The sequence below is a fragment of the Acomys russatus genome, chromosome 26 (genome assembly GCF_903995435.1).
Source record: "Acomys russatus chromosome 26, mAcoRus1.1, whole genome shotgun sequence".
Lineage (NCBI taxonomy): Eukaryota > Metazoa > Chordata > Mammalia > Rodentia > Muridae > Acomys > Acomys russatus.
The window spans coordinates 34,205,983-34,220,793 of NC_067162.1; the positions used below are offsets into that span (position 1 = coordinate 34,205,983).

Below are 14,811 nucleotides of genomic sequence, written 5' to 3' on the forward strand. Positions count from 1 at the left end.
CGAACTCATAGCGATCCACCTACCTCTGCCTCCCAAGTGCTGGGATTAAAGGCCTGTGCCACCACACCCAGCCACATCTCTGTGTTTTTAAAGAAACCAAAATTCTCACTACAACCCAGCATTCTTCTTTGTCCTAAGATGAGGAGTACACATGGGTGCTGACACCAGAGAGCCTTCAGTATGGGATTGGCACCTACTACATAATGGCTGTGGAGAATAAAAGTACAGAGACGACGCAGCACACACCTATCCTGGTCTCAGTGATAACAGCTGTCACCCAGTGCTACTTCTGGGACCGACACAACAGGACGTGGAAGAGCGATGGATGCCAAGTAAGAAGGGCATGGGGGACTCTCTGGGACCTTTCCTCCTTGGGGATAGACCAGAAACAACAACCTGGGACCAAAGAGGAGGGTGTCCCTTAGTATCAGGGCAGGTATGTCTCTAGAACAGCAGGCCAGTGCTGTTTTTCTAATTTCTATCTCAACACAGTTGCAGGCAAGTTTGACAGTGCTGGGCACTGAGTGACAGCTGCTAGCTGTAGATGAAAGGCAGGAAGCAAATGGGGAAGCTATGTGCTAAATACCCTGCAGCTAAAATGAAGCAAGCCTCCTGTTACATAAAAGAAAACTCTTCTAGTTGAGAATATGTTAAAGACAGAAGGTTGAGAGGTGGCTCAACAGTTAAGAGTCTTTCCTGCTCTTCCAGAGAGTCCAATTTCAGTCCCCAGCACCCGCCTGTTGGCTCACAGCCATCACCTGTAGCTCTAGCTCCAGGGGATTCAGTGCCACCTTCTGGCCTCCTCAAGCATGCGCGCGCGCACACACACACATACACACACCACATGTATGCACACATACATGTAAATAAAAAATAAAAGTAAGGCTTTTTTTTTTAATGAGAGCTGCTAGAAATAATCATCCTGAGTGAGCTAACCCAGACCCAGAAAGATACTCACTTATAATTGGACACTAGCCCAACAGAGATGTCCCCTGAAAGTCTTCACTTAGCAGGAGATTGGGATAGATACTGGGACTCCAGGTGAGAGAGGTAAGGGAGAATGGGGAAATAGGAGGATCCAGAGGGTCCTAGAAACCTACAAGACCATTAAGGCTGGCGGATCTGGACCCAGGGGGGGTCAGCTCAAACTACTGTACCAACCAAGGACAATGCATGCAGTAAACCTAGACCCCCTATCCAGATCTAGCCAATGGACAGCTCATTCTCCACAGTTGTGTGGAGAGCAGGGACTGACTCTGACATGAACTCTGGTGCCCCCTATTTGACCACTTCCCCTTGGTGGGGAGACCTGGTAGCACTCAAAAGAAGGGGAAGCGGGCTATCCAGATGAGCTCTGACAGGCTCTGATCATATGGTGGGGGAGGAGGTCCCCTCTGTCACAGACCTAGGGGAGGGGAATAGAAGGAAAGGGAAGGGAATGGGAAGATACAAGTGAAGGGATTACAGTTGAGATGTAATATGAATAAATTGCTTAAATAAATAATTTTTTTTTAAACAAGAGCTGGGCAGTGGTGTAACCCCGGCACTCAGGAAGGCAGAGGCAGGTGGATCTCTATGAGTTCGAGGCCAGCCTGGTCTGCAGAGTGAGTTCCAGGATATCCAAGGCGAGAGAGAGAGAGAGAGAGAGAGAGAGAGAGAGAGAGAGAGGAGAGAGAGAGAGAGAGAGAGAAGGGGGGAGAGAGGGGGGAAGAGAGAGAGAGAGAGAGAGAGAGAGAGAGAGAGAGAGAGAGAGAGAGAGAGAGAGAGAATGCCTTGTAGATTCTCATACACCCCAGGCAGACAAGGACAGATTGTCAGTCGACAATCAGCACCTTGTTCCTGGCGTCTAACCCTTTCAGAAGGCGTCACGCCTCTCACTGCATATAGCCCAGGAGGCCTACAGTCCTCATCTTCCTGCTTTGGTCTCCCTGAGTGTTAGGGTTGCAGGCATTCATCACCGTGCTTGGCTTGCACACTCTTGATCCTGTGGGTGCCAGCCTGATCCAGTGTCTGCTTCGGTAACACCACACTGCGTGCAAGGCCCTAGAATCCTGAAGCTGTCCTTCAAAGGTCTGAGACTGATGTGGGCGTGCTGGTGTGTATGTATAGTCTCAGCAGTTGGGAGACAGAACAGGAGGGTTCAAGGCCAGTCTGGGCTACATAGTAAGACCCTGTTTTTAATCATCATCATCATCTGAGCTTAGCAAGGAAAAAAATGGAATTCTCAAAAAAACAGCTGCCTCAAGCAGTCATCTCTGGGTCGTTACTTCTCAGGCAGATCCCCCAGGTGGGAGCTTACTAAAAGCAGGTTCTACAGTGGTGGCTGTGGGTGAGCCAGACAGTGCCACACCACATTTTGGGGAGACCATGCATTGAGGAGCAAACTCAAGAGTATTTATGCTCTCGAGACATAAGAGGTGATGCCAGAACCACTGAGATGCTTCTCCACTGGAACATTCTGTGATGCTGTGTCTCCCAGTAAAAGGAGAGAGGTTTTCCCAGGCCAGAGTAAGGACTGAGCAGTCAGGGCTTAGCCTCCTGCCACTGAATTAAGGAATCAAGTCATAGAGGGAATATTTTCACAGAGCAATAATTGGGTAAATGCTATGGCTTCACGCTTGGTAGGTAAGCACCCTGTCACTGAGCCCACATAGGCTTTTCATGCACCAACTCAAACATACATTGGGAGCTTCCCAATATTCATATTTACTGGTACAATTTTAAAGTACACGCCGTGAAGAAATATTATACCATATGGAAAATTACAGGAAATCATTTAAAAGTTTTAAACATACCACTCACTCAGCTTTATCAAAGTTATTATTTTCCTAATTCAGGGCTTTTGCCCTATTTTGCTGCTGTTTTGATTTGAAACAGGTTCTAATTGTGTAGCCCAGGCTGGCCCTGAATCTCTTCGAGATGCACCTGCTTCCTGGCTCCTGAATGCTGGGCTTCCAGGCCTGCCCCATCATCCCTAGCTCCTCCTTCAGAGTTTTAAATAAGAAAGCACTAGGAACAATAGAAGCCACCGCGGACCCCTCAGTACGCTCATTTCTCTCTCAGGCTGAGGGTAGCCACTGATGGTTCTGTATTTGCGTGCATATTCATTCTTTCAGCACATGCTTGGTGCACAGCTGACACGTGAGGTGCCCGCCATAGAAACAAGACATGCCGGAATGGGGCGCCAGCGAAGAGTCCACATGTCCAGGGCTGCCAAGCCTGGCAACCGAGTTCAGTCTCTCTAGAAGCCGTCCATCCCGTAGGAAGGGAGAACTCACTTTCGGTCCTCCATCTGCTTCCAGGTGGGGCCGCGGAGCACCATTCTGAAGACACAGTGTCTCTGTAACCACCTGACCTTCTTCAGCAGTGACTTCTTCATCGTGCCCAGGACGGTAGATGTAGAAAATACCATCAAGCTGCTTCTTCGTGTGACCAACAACCCAGTTGGGGTGTCGTTGCTGGCCAGCCTTTTCGGATTCTATATCCTCCTAGTCACATGGGCGTGGAGGAAGGATCGAGCGGATATGCAGAAGGTCAGAAGGCTTGAGTGTGTCAGGCCGGATAGGGGGAAGGAGGGATTGTGGGCGAGGGAGCGGAGAAACGCGAGCAGGCTTGGATTACATGTCTCTGCATGCTTGCTGCCTCAAAACAAAGTGGGTTTGTTTTTCTTTATTTGTTTTCTGTGATCGTCACAAGAGTTGACAGAAACACACCAGAAAACACCTGTCATAGGAACCTACCTGAAATCAGACTCATATTTATCCCACCTTGTACACTAGACAAAATCATGCTGAGTCAAATTATAATTTAACATAAATATAGCATACAACAAGAAGCTAGTAAGGAATTTTTTTTTTCAAGACAGGGTTTCTTTGTGTACCCTTGGCTATCCTGCACACAATTTGTAGACCAGGCTGGCCTTGGACTCACTTTTATCCACCTGCCTCTGCCTCCCACGTGCTGGGATTAAAGGCATGCACCACCATGCCTAGCTAGGAATTCTTTTCTGATGCTGGTAGGATGGCTCAGTGGGCAAACATACTTACCATCAGGCCTGACGACCTCGGTTTGGTCCCCAGTATGCATATGATGGGAAGGAAATAAAGACAAGTTGCCCTCTGACCTCTTCCTGTGTGCCACGGCAACCCGTGCCACCACCCTGCACACACCTAAACAAATGCAATTTATTTATTTTGGTTTTTGCTCTTTTGACTTTTCTTTTTTTTTTTTTTTTTTTTTTTTTTTTTTTTGGTTTTTTTTTTTGGTTTTTTTGAGACAGGGTTTCTCTGTATAGCTATGTCTGCCCTGGACTCACTTTGTAGACCAGGCTGGCCTCAAACTCACAGAGATCCGCTGCCTCTGCCTCCCCTGAGTGCTGAGATTATAGGTGTATGCCACTGCGCGCAGCTTAAATGCTAAATTTCTTTAATATTATTTTCTGTGTCTCGGGACAAGATCTCATACACTCCCCACACATGACTCAAGAAACATACTATATAGCCCAGGCTAGTCTTGCCATCACATAATCCTCAAGTGCTAAAATTGATGTGAACCCCATACTTGGCTAGGTTAAAAAAAAAATAGACAAGCTCTCAGGAAGCAGTCCTGGCTAGCCTGAGACTCACTACATAGCTCAGACTAGCCTCAAGCACACAGAGATCCCCCTCCTTCTGCCTTCCAAATGCCACCACACCTAGCTAAGACTAGAAAAAAATATATAAATGATGAAATCCTTTGGCAGCTTTCCCTAATTCCAGTTTCATATATTTCTTACTTTGTGTTACATTTTTTTCTTCAAGGTCATATATATCCTAGGAAGGTAGCTACCAACAGCTACACTTCAGCCTCCTCTTGTTTATACTTGAAGTTCTAAGAGGGGACTGTCTGTTTCTTATTGTCCTGGGTAGAGTGTCACCAGCTTTAGTAAATAAAAATACAAGATCTGGGCGTGGTGGCACACGTCTTTAATCCCAGCACTTGGGAGGCAGATCGCTGTGAGTTCGAGGCCAGCCTGGTTTACAAAGCAAGTCCAGGACAGCCAAAGCTACACAAAGAAACCCTGTCTGGAAAAACAAAAACAAAAACAAAAAACAAAAAAATACAAGGCATCAGCCAGGCGGTGGTGGCGCACGCCTTTAATGCCAGCACTCAGGAGGCAGAGGCAGTTGGATTGCTGTGAGTTCAAGGCCAGCCTGGTGTACAGAGCGAGTCCAGGACAGCCAGGGCTACACAGAGAAACCCGTCTAGAAAAACAAAAGAACAAACAAACAAAATACAAGGCATCAACTTCATTTGCATTTCTTATAAACAGTAAATGACTCTTTGGCAGGCCCCAGTGCCCTCACGGTTTATCTGAAACTCCAGTTTCCCTGGGTGTCCTCCGCACTGTGTGTTTCTCCTACTTGAGTGGCATGGAGATGGAGGGCTTGATGCCCAAGGCCCAGTAAGCTGATCCTGATGGAATTTCAGACCTCATCGCTCTGGTCACTTTACTGGCCTGTGTGCTGGCCTGGTAACACCACCTCCCCCTGCTTCTGAGGGGCCTCCAAAGCTCCCACAGAGAAGCCTGTCCCCAGCAGGGGCTGTACAAAGGAGAGAGCTGGCAAGCTCATGGCCTCTGCTTTTCCTGCAGGTAAAGGTGACAATCCTGGATGACAATGACCCCAGCTCTTCATTTCACTACCTTATCCAGGTCTACACCGGGTATCGGAGGAGGGCCGCTACGACAGCCAAGGTAAGCACAGCCTGCACTCACACTGGGTGCCTGCTACAAAGTGTGTCTTCAGCACACTCTGACTTGACAATACCTTGGTGTCCAATAATGCTTCACGGGGATTGGTGTTACCTGGTCCTCATGTGTGATGTGAGGGATCCTCCGGACTTGTCCAACATCCAATGGCCTCCTGTCCTACATCCAATGGCTTCTTCCTTCTGTGTAAGGAAGAGCCCAAAGGAACGGTGCTGCAGTGCCTTGTATTTTATCTTTCCCCATCACATCTTAGGTCGTTATCACCCTGTATGGCTCAGAGGGGTGCAGCAAGCCCCACCACCTTTGTGACCCACAGAAGACAGTCTTTGAGCGTGGAGCACTAGACGTTTTCCTTCTCTCCACTGGCTCCTGGCTAGGGGACCTGCATGGCCTTCGGCTGTGGCATGACAATTCCGGCGACAGCCCTTCTTGATAAGTACCTGCCCCATGCTGGCTCGCTTATCCTTTTTCTTTCAAATTTTTTTTTAACATTCCTTTGTTTATGTTGTATGTGTATATGCGTATGGCTCACCCACGTGTGGAGGTTAAAGGTGAGAACGGGTTCTGGAGTCAGACTGGGTGCCATGTGCCTTTACCCACAGACCCACTTCACTGGCCCTTGTTTCTAGGTCCCTTGTAGCCTTAATAGAGTCCAGTTAAGTTACCACAGTAAGCAATAATGCTCAGCCAAATCATAGCAAGGGGCTGCTGGGTTCCTGTCTTCAGAAGAAATAAGGAAGCTAACCGTGCAGTTGGGAGATTGTGTAACGGAGGACAAGCTTTCTCCCTCGTTTTTATTGTGTCATCTGTGAACAGCAGATGATAACAGTGACAATAACAAAATATGATGTTTGAAAATGAAATTAATTTTTCTTTAAAAACAGGATTGAGTGTAACCCATGTTGCTGACTTTCAAATTCATTTTTTCTGACTTTCCTCGACAGGTCCTGGTCTGAATTCATCTGCTAATTTGTATCCTCTTTCTGTTCGTTGATCCTTTGACGTCATCATCTGGCCTTTTAGCTGCTCCCGTGTCTTTGCGTGCAGTCATTGAGTCCTGGTCTATGGAAGGGTCATGTGACCTGCTCTTCCTGTTATCTGTACTCCTGTGTTGTGACTAACATCCATTGATTTGAATATCTCTTCTGGATTTTTGTATGAATGTGGGGGGGGGGCAGTTGTCTTCTTAAAGAGCATCAAACTCTTGAAGACTCAGTCTCCACTACCACCAGGAAAGCATATGGTGCACACACATACACATAAAGAAAACAATCGGCCTTTCTTGGTTTAGACAGGGTCTCATTGTATAGTCCTTGGTGGCTTGGAATTCTCTATATAGACCAAGCTGGCTTTGAACTCATAGACATCTGCCTACCTCTGCCTCCCAAGCACTGGGGTCAAAGGTGTGTACCACCATAATCAGCCATAATTCTTTTTTGGTTTTTCAAGACAGGGTTTCTCTGTGTAGCCTTGGCTGTCCTGGACTTGCTTTGTAGACCAGGCTGGCGTTGAACTCACAGAGGTCCACCTGCCTCTACCTCCTGAGTTCTGGAATTACAGGAGTGCACCACTGCGCCCAGCCAAAAATCTTTTCTACGTCTATTTTTTAATAGGACTTGCACGTTGGAATGACTCCTTGGTCCATAGGCTACACAGTGGATGTTGGGTTAGGCAGCATCAAAACAGCATTAACTTCACTGTGCATCTCCATCAGAGATCTTAGGCACCAGGTACATTACCTATGGCAATTGCAGTGTTAGAGGAAATCTTTCTCTGAGCACTAGTTCCCAATAATGAGTTCAAATATTCCCTACACCGTGTTATAAATGGATGTGCAAGCATCCAGGCTTGCTGAACCATCTGCAGAGCACAGGAAGAGCAGATTCTATCTAACTCCCTGGACCCTAAGATTTTCAAAATGGAAAACTATGGCTTCCGCTCACCTTCGGCATTGACTCTTCCTCTCTGCTAGGGATATGTGTGACGGCTTCTTCTTCCAACACAGCACTGCTTCGTCTACACTGGCCATCTGTCGAGTGTAGCCCTCTTCATCCAGGGTCTTAGCTGGGTCTTCTGGATTCTCTTCTGTGTCTTCTACATTAGCACTGGTCCTTCCCTTTGCACTGCCACGTTCAGGAGCAGCTTATTGCTGTAAACTGCGTGAGCCGGTCGGCCACCCTCAGCCTCTTCTGCAGCTGCCTGACCTTGGGAGGCCGTCAGAGAACTGAAGAGGGTTACAGTGTTGTCTAGCTCTGGTTTGGGAACATTGTGACTGGTCTGACGTTGCCCAGAACAGTAAACCTTCTCTGTTACTGACACAAAGCCGGTTCTGCTTTCTCATCTGGGTGCACCTTAGAATAGTGATGCTAATCTTCTTCAAGACCTTTTTCCTTGTGTTCCCAAGCTGGCTTCCATCTGGCCATGGGTACCAGTGCCCTGCCTGTCTCAGCTTTGAATATCCTCCTCACTAAGCCTAATCGTTCTTGGTTCTTGATTTAAAGAAAAAGGCTGTAAGATGCTCACTTGAACACTTAGAAGCCATTGTGGAGCTACTAACTGGCCTGAGGATTATATATAATAAATTATATATGTGTGTATATATAGGTACGTGTGTGTGTGTGTGTGTGTGTGTGTGTACGTATAGGAGGATCTGAGGCTCTATAGTTCTGATATGGCTCCAGACCCAGACAGGTTGAGAAGTCATTAGGATAAATGTTGAATAACAATGATAAAAAAAAATAGAGGCACATGGGATACTTCAAAAATAGGTCATTATCTCACACACACACACACACACACACACACACACACACACACACACACACGCGCGCGCGCGCTTCTCAGGGAGTAAAGTTTGCAGTCAGCATCTTGGACATGAACTTTCTGAGGGCAGCAGGTGGGATCAGCTTGCCTACCTCTCATCTTACCTTGGAGAGCACCAGTTACTTACTCAGGTGCTCGGTGCAAGGGCAAGACGGCCTCTTATCACATAGCAAGCAGCCCGTGCTCCCCTTCCTAACATGGTGATCTCTATCTGACTGTAGGTATGTAAGCCAGGTGATCGTCAGCGACATGACTGTGAAGAAGAAATGGCATTTCCAGTGCAATTGTTGGCTGGCTGTGGACTTGGGCAACTGTGAGCACGATGTGGTCTTCACACCAGCCTCCAGGAGGGAGCTTACTTCCTTCAGGTACAATTGAGACACCACTGGTAGTGCAGACCTGTCTCCACTGTTTATTTCTCACAGTCTTTTTAAAAAAGACTTATTTATTTATTATGTATACAGTGTTTGGCTGCCTGTACACCTGCACACCAGAAGATCACATTATAGGTGGTTATGACCCACCATGTAGTTGCTGGGAATTGAACTCAGGACCTTTGGAAGAGCAGCCACTGCTCTTAACCTCTGAGCCATCTCTCCAGGCCCTCTCTGTCTTTTAGATAATGGACTTTTCTTGGCATTTCCCTCCTCAAACCAAAATGAATGGCTGCAAGAGGTCAAGCATGGGAAAACTTAGATAAAATACCTAAATGTATAAAAGGGGGGGGGGGGAGTGGCCCATTACATCTCCTCAGGAATGCCACCTTTTCTCTCCTGTGTGGTGGGAACAGTAAACTTCTGTTATTTCTTAGGAGCCACTGTCATTGTGTTGCTGCCAAAGAAATTACCCCTCCAGCAAGCATTCTATTTTTGTCACCATTTTGAGGGTTAGAAGTTGGGTTCCTTTGGGCTGTCTGGGTCTATAGCCACCTGTGACTCTACACTGGCACCACAGTCAGCAGGTGGTGCTGGCAGTCAGCCACACAGCGCCTACACATGGCCACCCCAGCACAGCAGCCTTGGGGTAGCCGGGTGTTGTTACCTTGAGACCAGCTTTGCCTAGACTGGCATTTCAAGAGAAGTAAGCAGTTCCCCGCTCTTTGTGACCCACCTCCAAATATCAGCAAATAAATAAATCTTAAATATTGTTTTAATCTCATACAATACATATTATCTGAGAGCTTGGTTGGAAAGGTGTTCAGTAGAAGTTGAGAAGTTGCTGTGCATCTTATTGCTGAACAAACCAGGCCTTGGTCTAGGCTCCTTCAAAGAGAAAGTCCAGGCTGGTAGGATGGCTCAGTGGGTGCAGGCATTTGACCTGAGTTCAATCCCTGGCACCTACATAGTATAAGGAGAGAATTGATACCTACAAGTTGTCCTCTGACCTCCACACGCTTAATGTGACATATGTGCCCACACAAACATACAAAATAAATGGCTATGCCATTTGTGTCTTTTCTCATTTAATTTCTCTTTTTAGACCCCTCTTTGCCTCCATGATCATAGAAAAGTTCACCCAAGATTATCTGTGGCTCTCCATTGCAACTCGACATCCCTGGAACCAGTTTACGAGAGTCCAGCGGCTCTCTTGCTGCATGACACTTCTTCTCTGTGACATGGTCATCAATGTGATGTTCTGGAAGATGGGTGGCACCACTGCCAAGAAGAATGAGCAATGTATGCACGAGCCCAGCTGTGTGCTGTCTGCAATGGGTGATGCTTTGTCTGTCTTCCCCTCCTTACTTTAAGGGTTAGAACCCGAGCAATGGTGTGCCATCACGTTCCTGTCCATTGCCCTGACGTCGGTCAGAGGATGGCACATTCTCTTGGCGCTCTCGTTGATAAATGAGACAGTCTTAGGAACATACCAGGATCTTTACTGCCATAGAACACTTTCTACCCACCAGATAAAGCCCTCTATAAGTAGTTCTTACCCTGGAGGGTCAAAGTTGATGTCCTGCTTTCCTTTCAGTCGGTCCACTTCCTGTGACTTTGTCGGAGCTGCTCATCAGCATCCAGACTTCCATCATCCTCTTCCCTATCCATCTTCTCTTTGGGCGGCTCTTCCAGTTGATTCACCCGCCGGAAACTCTGCCCCCACTTCCTCCCACCCAGGCTGCCTGCCCCTCCGGTCTTGTTTGTGAGGTGCCCTCTCTTACACAGGTGGTCAAGGTAAGCATGGTATCTAATTTCTTACATGGACAGTGCCCTCCCCTTCTGTGTTGTGGGAAAGAGTCATAGAAGATCTCCCATGAGGTACACATCATCCTGGTCCCTTTGATGTCTTTCCCCTAATTCCTGTCCACTGAGTTGTAATCAGTCACAGACTTAGCTTTCCTCCAAGGTTATGAACTGTTCTAGAGACAGCAGGGCAGTGTGAACTACTCCGGAGCAGTTTTGGTTTTTGATGTTTAAGCAAACCGTCCCTCTTTCATTCTATAGTCCCTCATAGAAATGATTTTGAAGGCACTGTGGGGTGACTCTCCTCTGAAAACATTTTAAAACGAAGCATTGAGTTTCTTTACACTAAGCATGTACCCCTGACTAAAAGAAACAGGCTTGCCACCTATAATTGCGCCCAGTGCTGGGCTAGTGCAAGACAGACTGAAGTCTCTCCACTTGGTTCCATATCCAGGAATTAAAGGAAACTGTGGGATTCCTGCTCAGGAGAAATACACATCTGCTCTCGGAGTGTGAACAGTCTTCGTGGCATTCTTGTGACATTAACAAGCTGTCGAAGCTTTTATCCAGCCTCATTTATTGTCACTTAGACGATCAAGGCTGTCACCAGCAGACGGAATCCCACCAAGAAGGCGGTAAAGTCCAGTCAGTGATTTTAGTCAGTCTTCTAGTGTCACCTCCACTCCCAAGCACACCTCAAGGTGTCACTCATTTTCGCTTTTCAGCACAAGGCAATTTGCCCTTATTTAATTTCATTAAGCTTTCAACCATGAGCCGATAGCCTCGGTCTCTTGAGATTGACACAACCTGCTGGCAAAGCTACAGTACTAATTGTAAAAATGTGAAAATATTCAGACCCTCATATTCCATCAGCTGAAACCTGTCATGTCATCTTTGTCTTCCTTTGAGTGAAGAGGTTGCAAGACTCACTGCAGTCTGGGCGTTTGCCATCTAGGCTGCATTGCTGCCTCTCTGGTGGGAAAGCTCAGTAAGGTTTTTAAAGTGTCCAGGTCCAAGTTTAGAACTGTACAGTGGTGAGATGCGGCTACACCCTCAGACGGGAGCGCTACTGCAGGTGCTGAGCCTGTCTCCATCGGTGCTGGGGAAGGTTAGCTACACTGTCACCTAGCACGTTGCTCATTTCCATCACTGACATCTGCTTATTTTATTTATTTCCCTTTATTTATTGTGAACATGTCAACCTGAAACAAACCCACGGCAGTTTCTGAAAACCACTACCATTTCTGCCGCTACCTGCTCCAAGTTCTGCAGAGACTCAGACTGCACTTAGACGCCCTCGGTGCTGCGCAGGCCCACCAGCCCTGTGGCTTCTTGGAAGCAGTCAGGCAACTTCAAAACCTCCAGGAAGTCCTGCAGACCCAGATTCTTCCCAGGGGGCAAGGACCATGCAGGTAAGCACCATGGGGCTCCTGTTACCACCCGTAAACTTTCTGAGCCTCTCCGTCATCGTCAGGAAGATGGTTTCTTCAACTTCTATTCTCCAGGCACTCAACCAGTTTCCCCATCCTAAGCCCGGAAGGAGGAAGGAAGGGCACGTCTTTCTGCCTGTTCCGGTGGTTGAAATATGGCTGCTGGCTCCTTCTAGGTGTCGTTAGCCTGGCGTCGGCATTTTTTATAACACTCTATAGCTTGGAGTTGAACAAAGACCAGGCCAGCAGCTGGGTCACCTCGATGGTGCTGTCGGTACTTCAGGATGTCTTCGTCAGCCAGCCGGTAAAGGTGTGTGAAGAGCCGCACAGGCCACTCCAGTTGCGGGGAGCCGGATAAACCGAGGCCAAGTGTTCTGGCAGTTAGCAAACAAGTTGGCTGGCAGAGTGAGATTTGTTAGAGATATACAAAGTAACAACAGAAATAACTAGCACCTGATAGATGAACTAAGTACACAGAAAAAGTTGGAGATGGGGACGGTTTGTGAAAATCAAACATGCGGCGAATGGGAGAGCTCAGCAGGTCAAGGCACTTGCTCTCTGGTCCCTCAGAGATCGAGTTAAGGTTGATCATCCCAGAAACCTACATGAAAATAGAAGGAGAGAAACAAAACATAATGACAATGATATTACTATTAATGATAAATAAAATAGTTACAATAACTTTTAAAAAACAATGACAAGTCATTTTTTAAAGGAACGTAAGTGGGGCTAGTAAGATGCCTCAGAAGTTAAGAGCACTTGTTGCTATTGCAAAGGACCCAGGGTTGATCCCCAGCACCCACAGGTGGCTCACAGCCATCCGTAACTCCATGGATGGGATACTTTTTCTGACATCTGTGGGTAGCAGGCATGCAAGTGGTATAGGCAAAACACTCACATACAGAAAATAAAATAAATAAATCTTTTTAAAAGAAACATAAAGATTTTAAAATAATATTTATTTATATTTTATTTTTAGAAATATGTATTTATATTTTACATTTATATATTTTTGTTTTTCAAGACAGGATTTCTCTGTGTAGCCTTGGCTGTCCTGGAACTCACTCTCTACACTAGACTGGCCTCAAACTCCATCTGTCTGCCTCTACCTTCTGAGTGCTGGGATTAAAAGCATGTGACACCACCACCTAGCTGGATTTTTAATTTTTAAATTAAGGAAAAGTCAAAACACTAAAGTATAGAAAAATAGCACAATGAATCCTCAAGCTCTGTTACCCAGCATCCAAGGTTTCTAGTGATAGCCGATATTGTTTCATCTGTTATGGAAAAATATGTCCAAAGTTCACATGATTTTTGTCTATATATCTCTAAAATTTGTCTGTATCTCCCTAAAAATTAAATAAGTTAACAATTTCTCCCCCTCTCTCTTTCTCTCTCTCTCTCTCTCTCTCTCTCTCTCTCTCTCTCTCTCTCTCTCTCTCTCTCTCTCTTCTCTCTCTCTCTCTCTCTCTCTCTCTCTCTCTCTGGTTTATTTGTCTTTCAAGACAGGGTTTCTCTGTGTAATAACCATGGCTGTCCTGGGCTCACTTTGTAGACCAGGCTGGCCTCGAACTGACAGAGCTCTGCTTGCCTCTGCCTCCCGAGTGCTGGGATGAAAGGCATGCGCCGCCGCACCCAGCTCTAGTTAACAATTTCTTACCATGAAAACCCACACAAGGGGCTGGTCAGGTCACTCAGCAGCATAGGAACCTGGGTTTGACCCCTGGAGTCTACATGGTAGAAGAAGAGAACTGACTGGAAGTTATCCTGATCTCTACCTGCGTGTCATGGCCACAAGATAGCGTAGATGTGGACATGAATGGGACGAGCTGTCTGTCCCCACCCTCATCTGTATGTATGACGTCGTCCTCTGGCCCTACAACACCCGTGCTCACTGAGTTCCCCTGTGACTCTTGTCTCCAGGTGATTGTCCTCTCATTCCTGTTCTCACTCATGGCGAACCAGATCCCGTGGCTCAACAGAGACAAGGAACGACACGCCAAGAGAGTTGTAGCACTTTGGGGTAATTCAAACCATTCCAACTACTGTTTAATTTTACACAGAGCAATCCATGTCAAAACCAGTAGAATTCAAGCTACCTCTGTGATCCGCGCTGACTGCACTTCCTCCTTTGCCTAGGAGCCCAGTGTCCCAAACTCACACATTCCTCCGGAAGCCAGCGCGTCCTCTCAGTGCCCCCCACGCTCTGCTCCATGTCTCCTCCTTCCCGGGTACTGCCTGTCATCTTCACCCAAATGCCCTCGGTTGGGTTGTCTCAGACTGAGGTGTCCGCCTGCCATGCAAATCCGCGCTTCTTCTGTGTTTTCTCATTTCAGTCAAGTGGCACCGCCCCAGCTCTCTACCGCTGTTAGTGTAATCCGGCATGCTCTTACTCCCCACGTTCAGTCACCAAGCCTGAGGGCATCCAGCCTGTTCAAAAAAATAAAAATTAAAAACCTGACTAAAAATTACTCACAGCACCTGGGGAAAGGTTGTAACCAGTGTTGAGCCAGAAGCGCGGGATGCAAAAATGTTAGCACAGTGAGTGGGTTGGCTAGAGGGCATACGTGCATCCCCTATAAATTTATTTGTAAACCCTGAAGAAACGAATGAGAATAATCTGAAGGAA

The 14,811-nt window shown here is 47.0% G+C and overlaps 1 protein-coding gene across 1 annotated transcript in view; it reads left to right on the plus strand.

Annotated features, from left to right (window-relative positions):
• Positions 1–14,811, plus strand: part of Pkd1l3 (polycystin 1 like 3, transient receptor potential channel interacting) — a 60,605-nt gene that overhangs the window by 22,486 nt on the left and 23,308 nt on the right. The window contains exons 11-21 of the mRNA XM_051168861.1: positions 139–332; positions 3,303–3,533; positions 5,633–5,734; positions 6,003–6,180; positions 8,793–8,940; positions 10,052–10,248; positions 10,544–10,743; positions 11,207–11,387; positions 11,975–12,164; positions 12,258–12,492; positions 14,106–14,205. Coding sequence (XP_051024818.1) covers positions 139–332; positions 3,303–3,533; positions 5,633–5,734; positions 6,003–6,180; positions 8,793–8,940; positions 10,052–10,248; positions 10,544–10,743; positions 11,207–11,387; positions 11,975–12,164; positions 12,258–12,492; positions 14,106–14,205 — 1,956 coding nt within the window. The remainder of the gene's footprint in view (positions 1–138; positions 333–3,302; positions 3,534–5,632; positions 5,735–6,002; positions 6,181–8,792; positions 8,941–10,051; positions 10,249–10,543; positions 10,744–11,206; positions 11,388–11,974; positions 12,165–12,257; positions 12,493–14,105; positions 14,206–14,811) is intronic.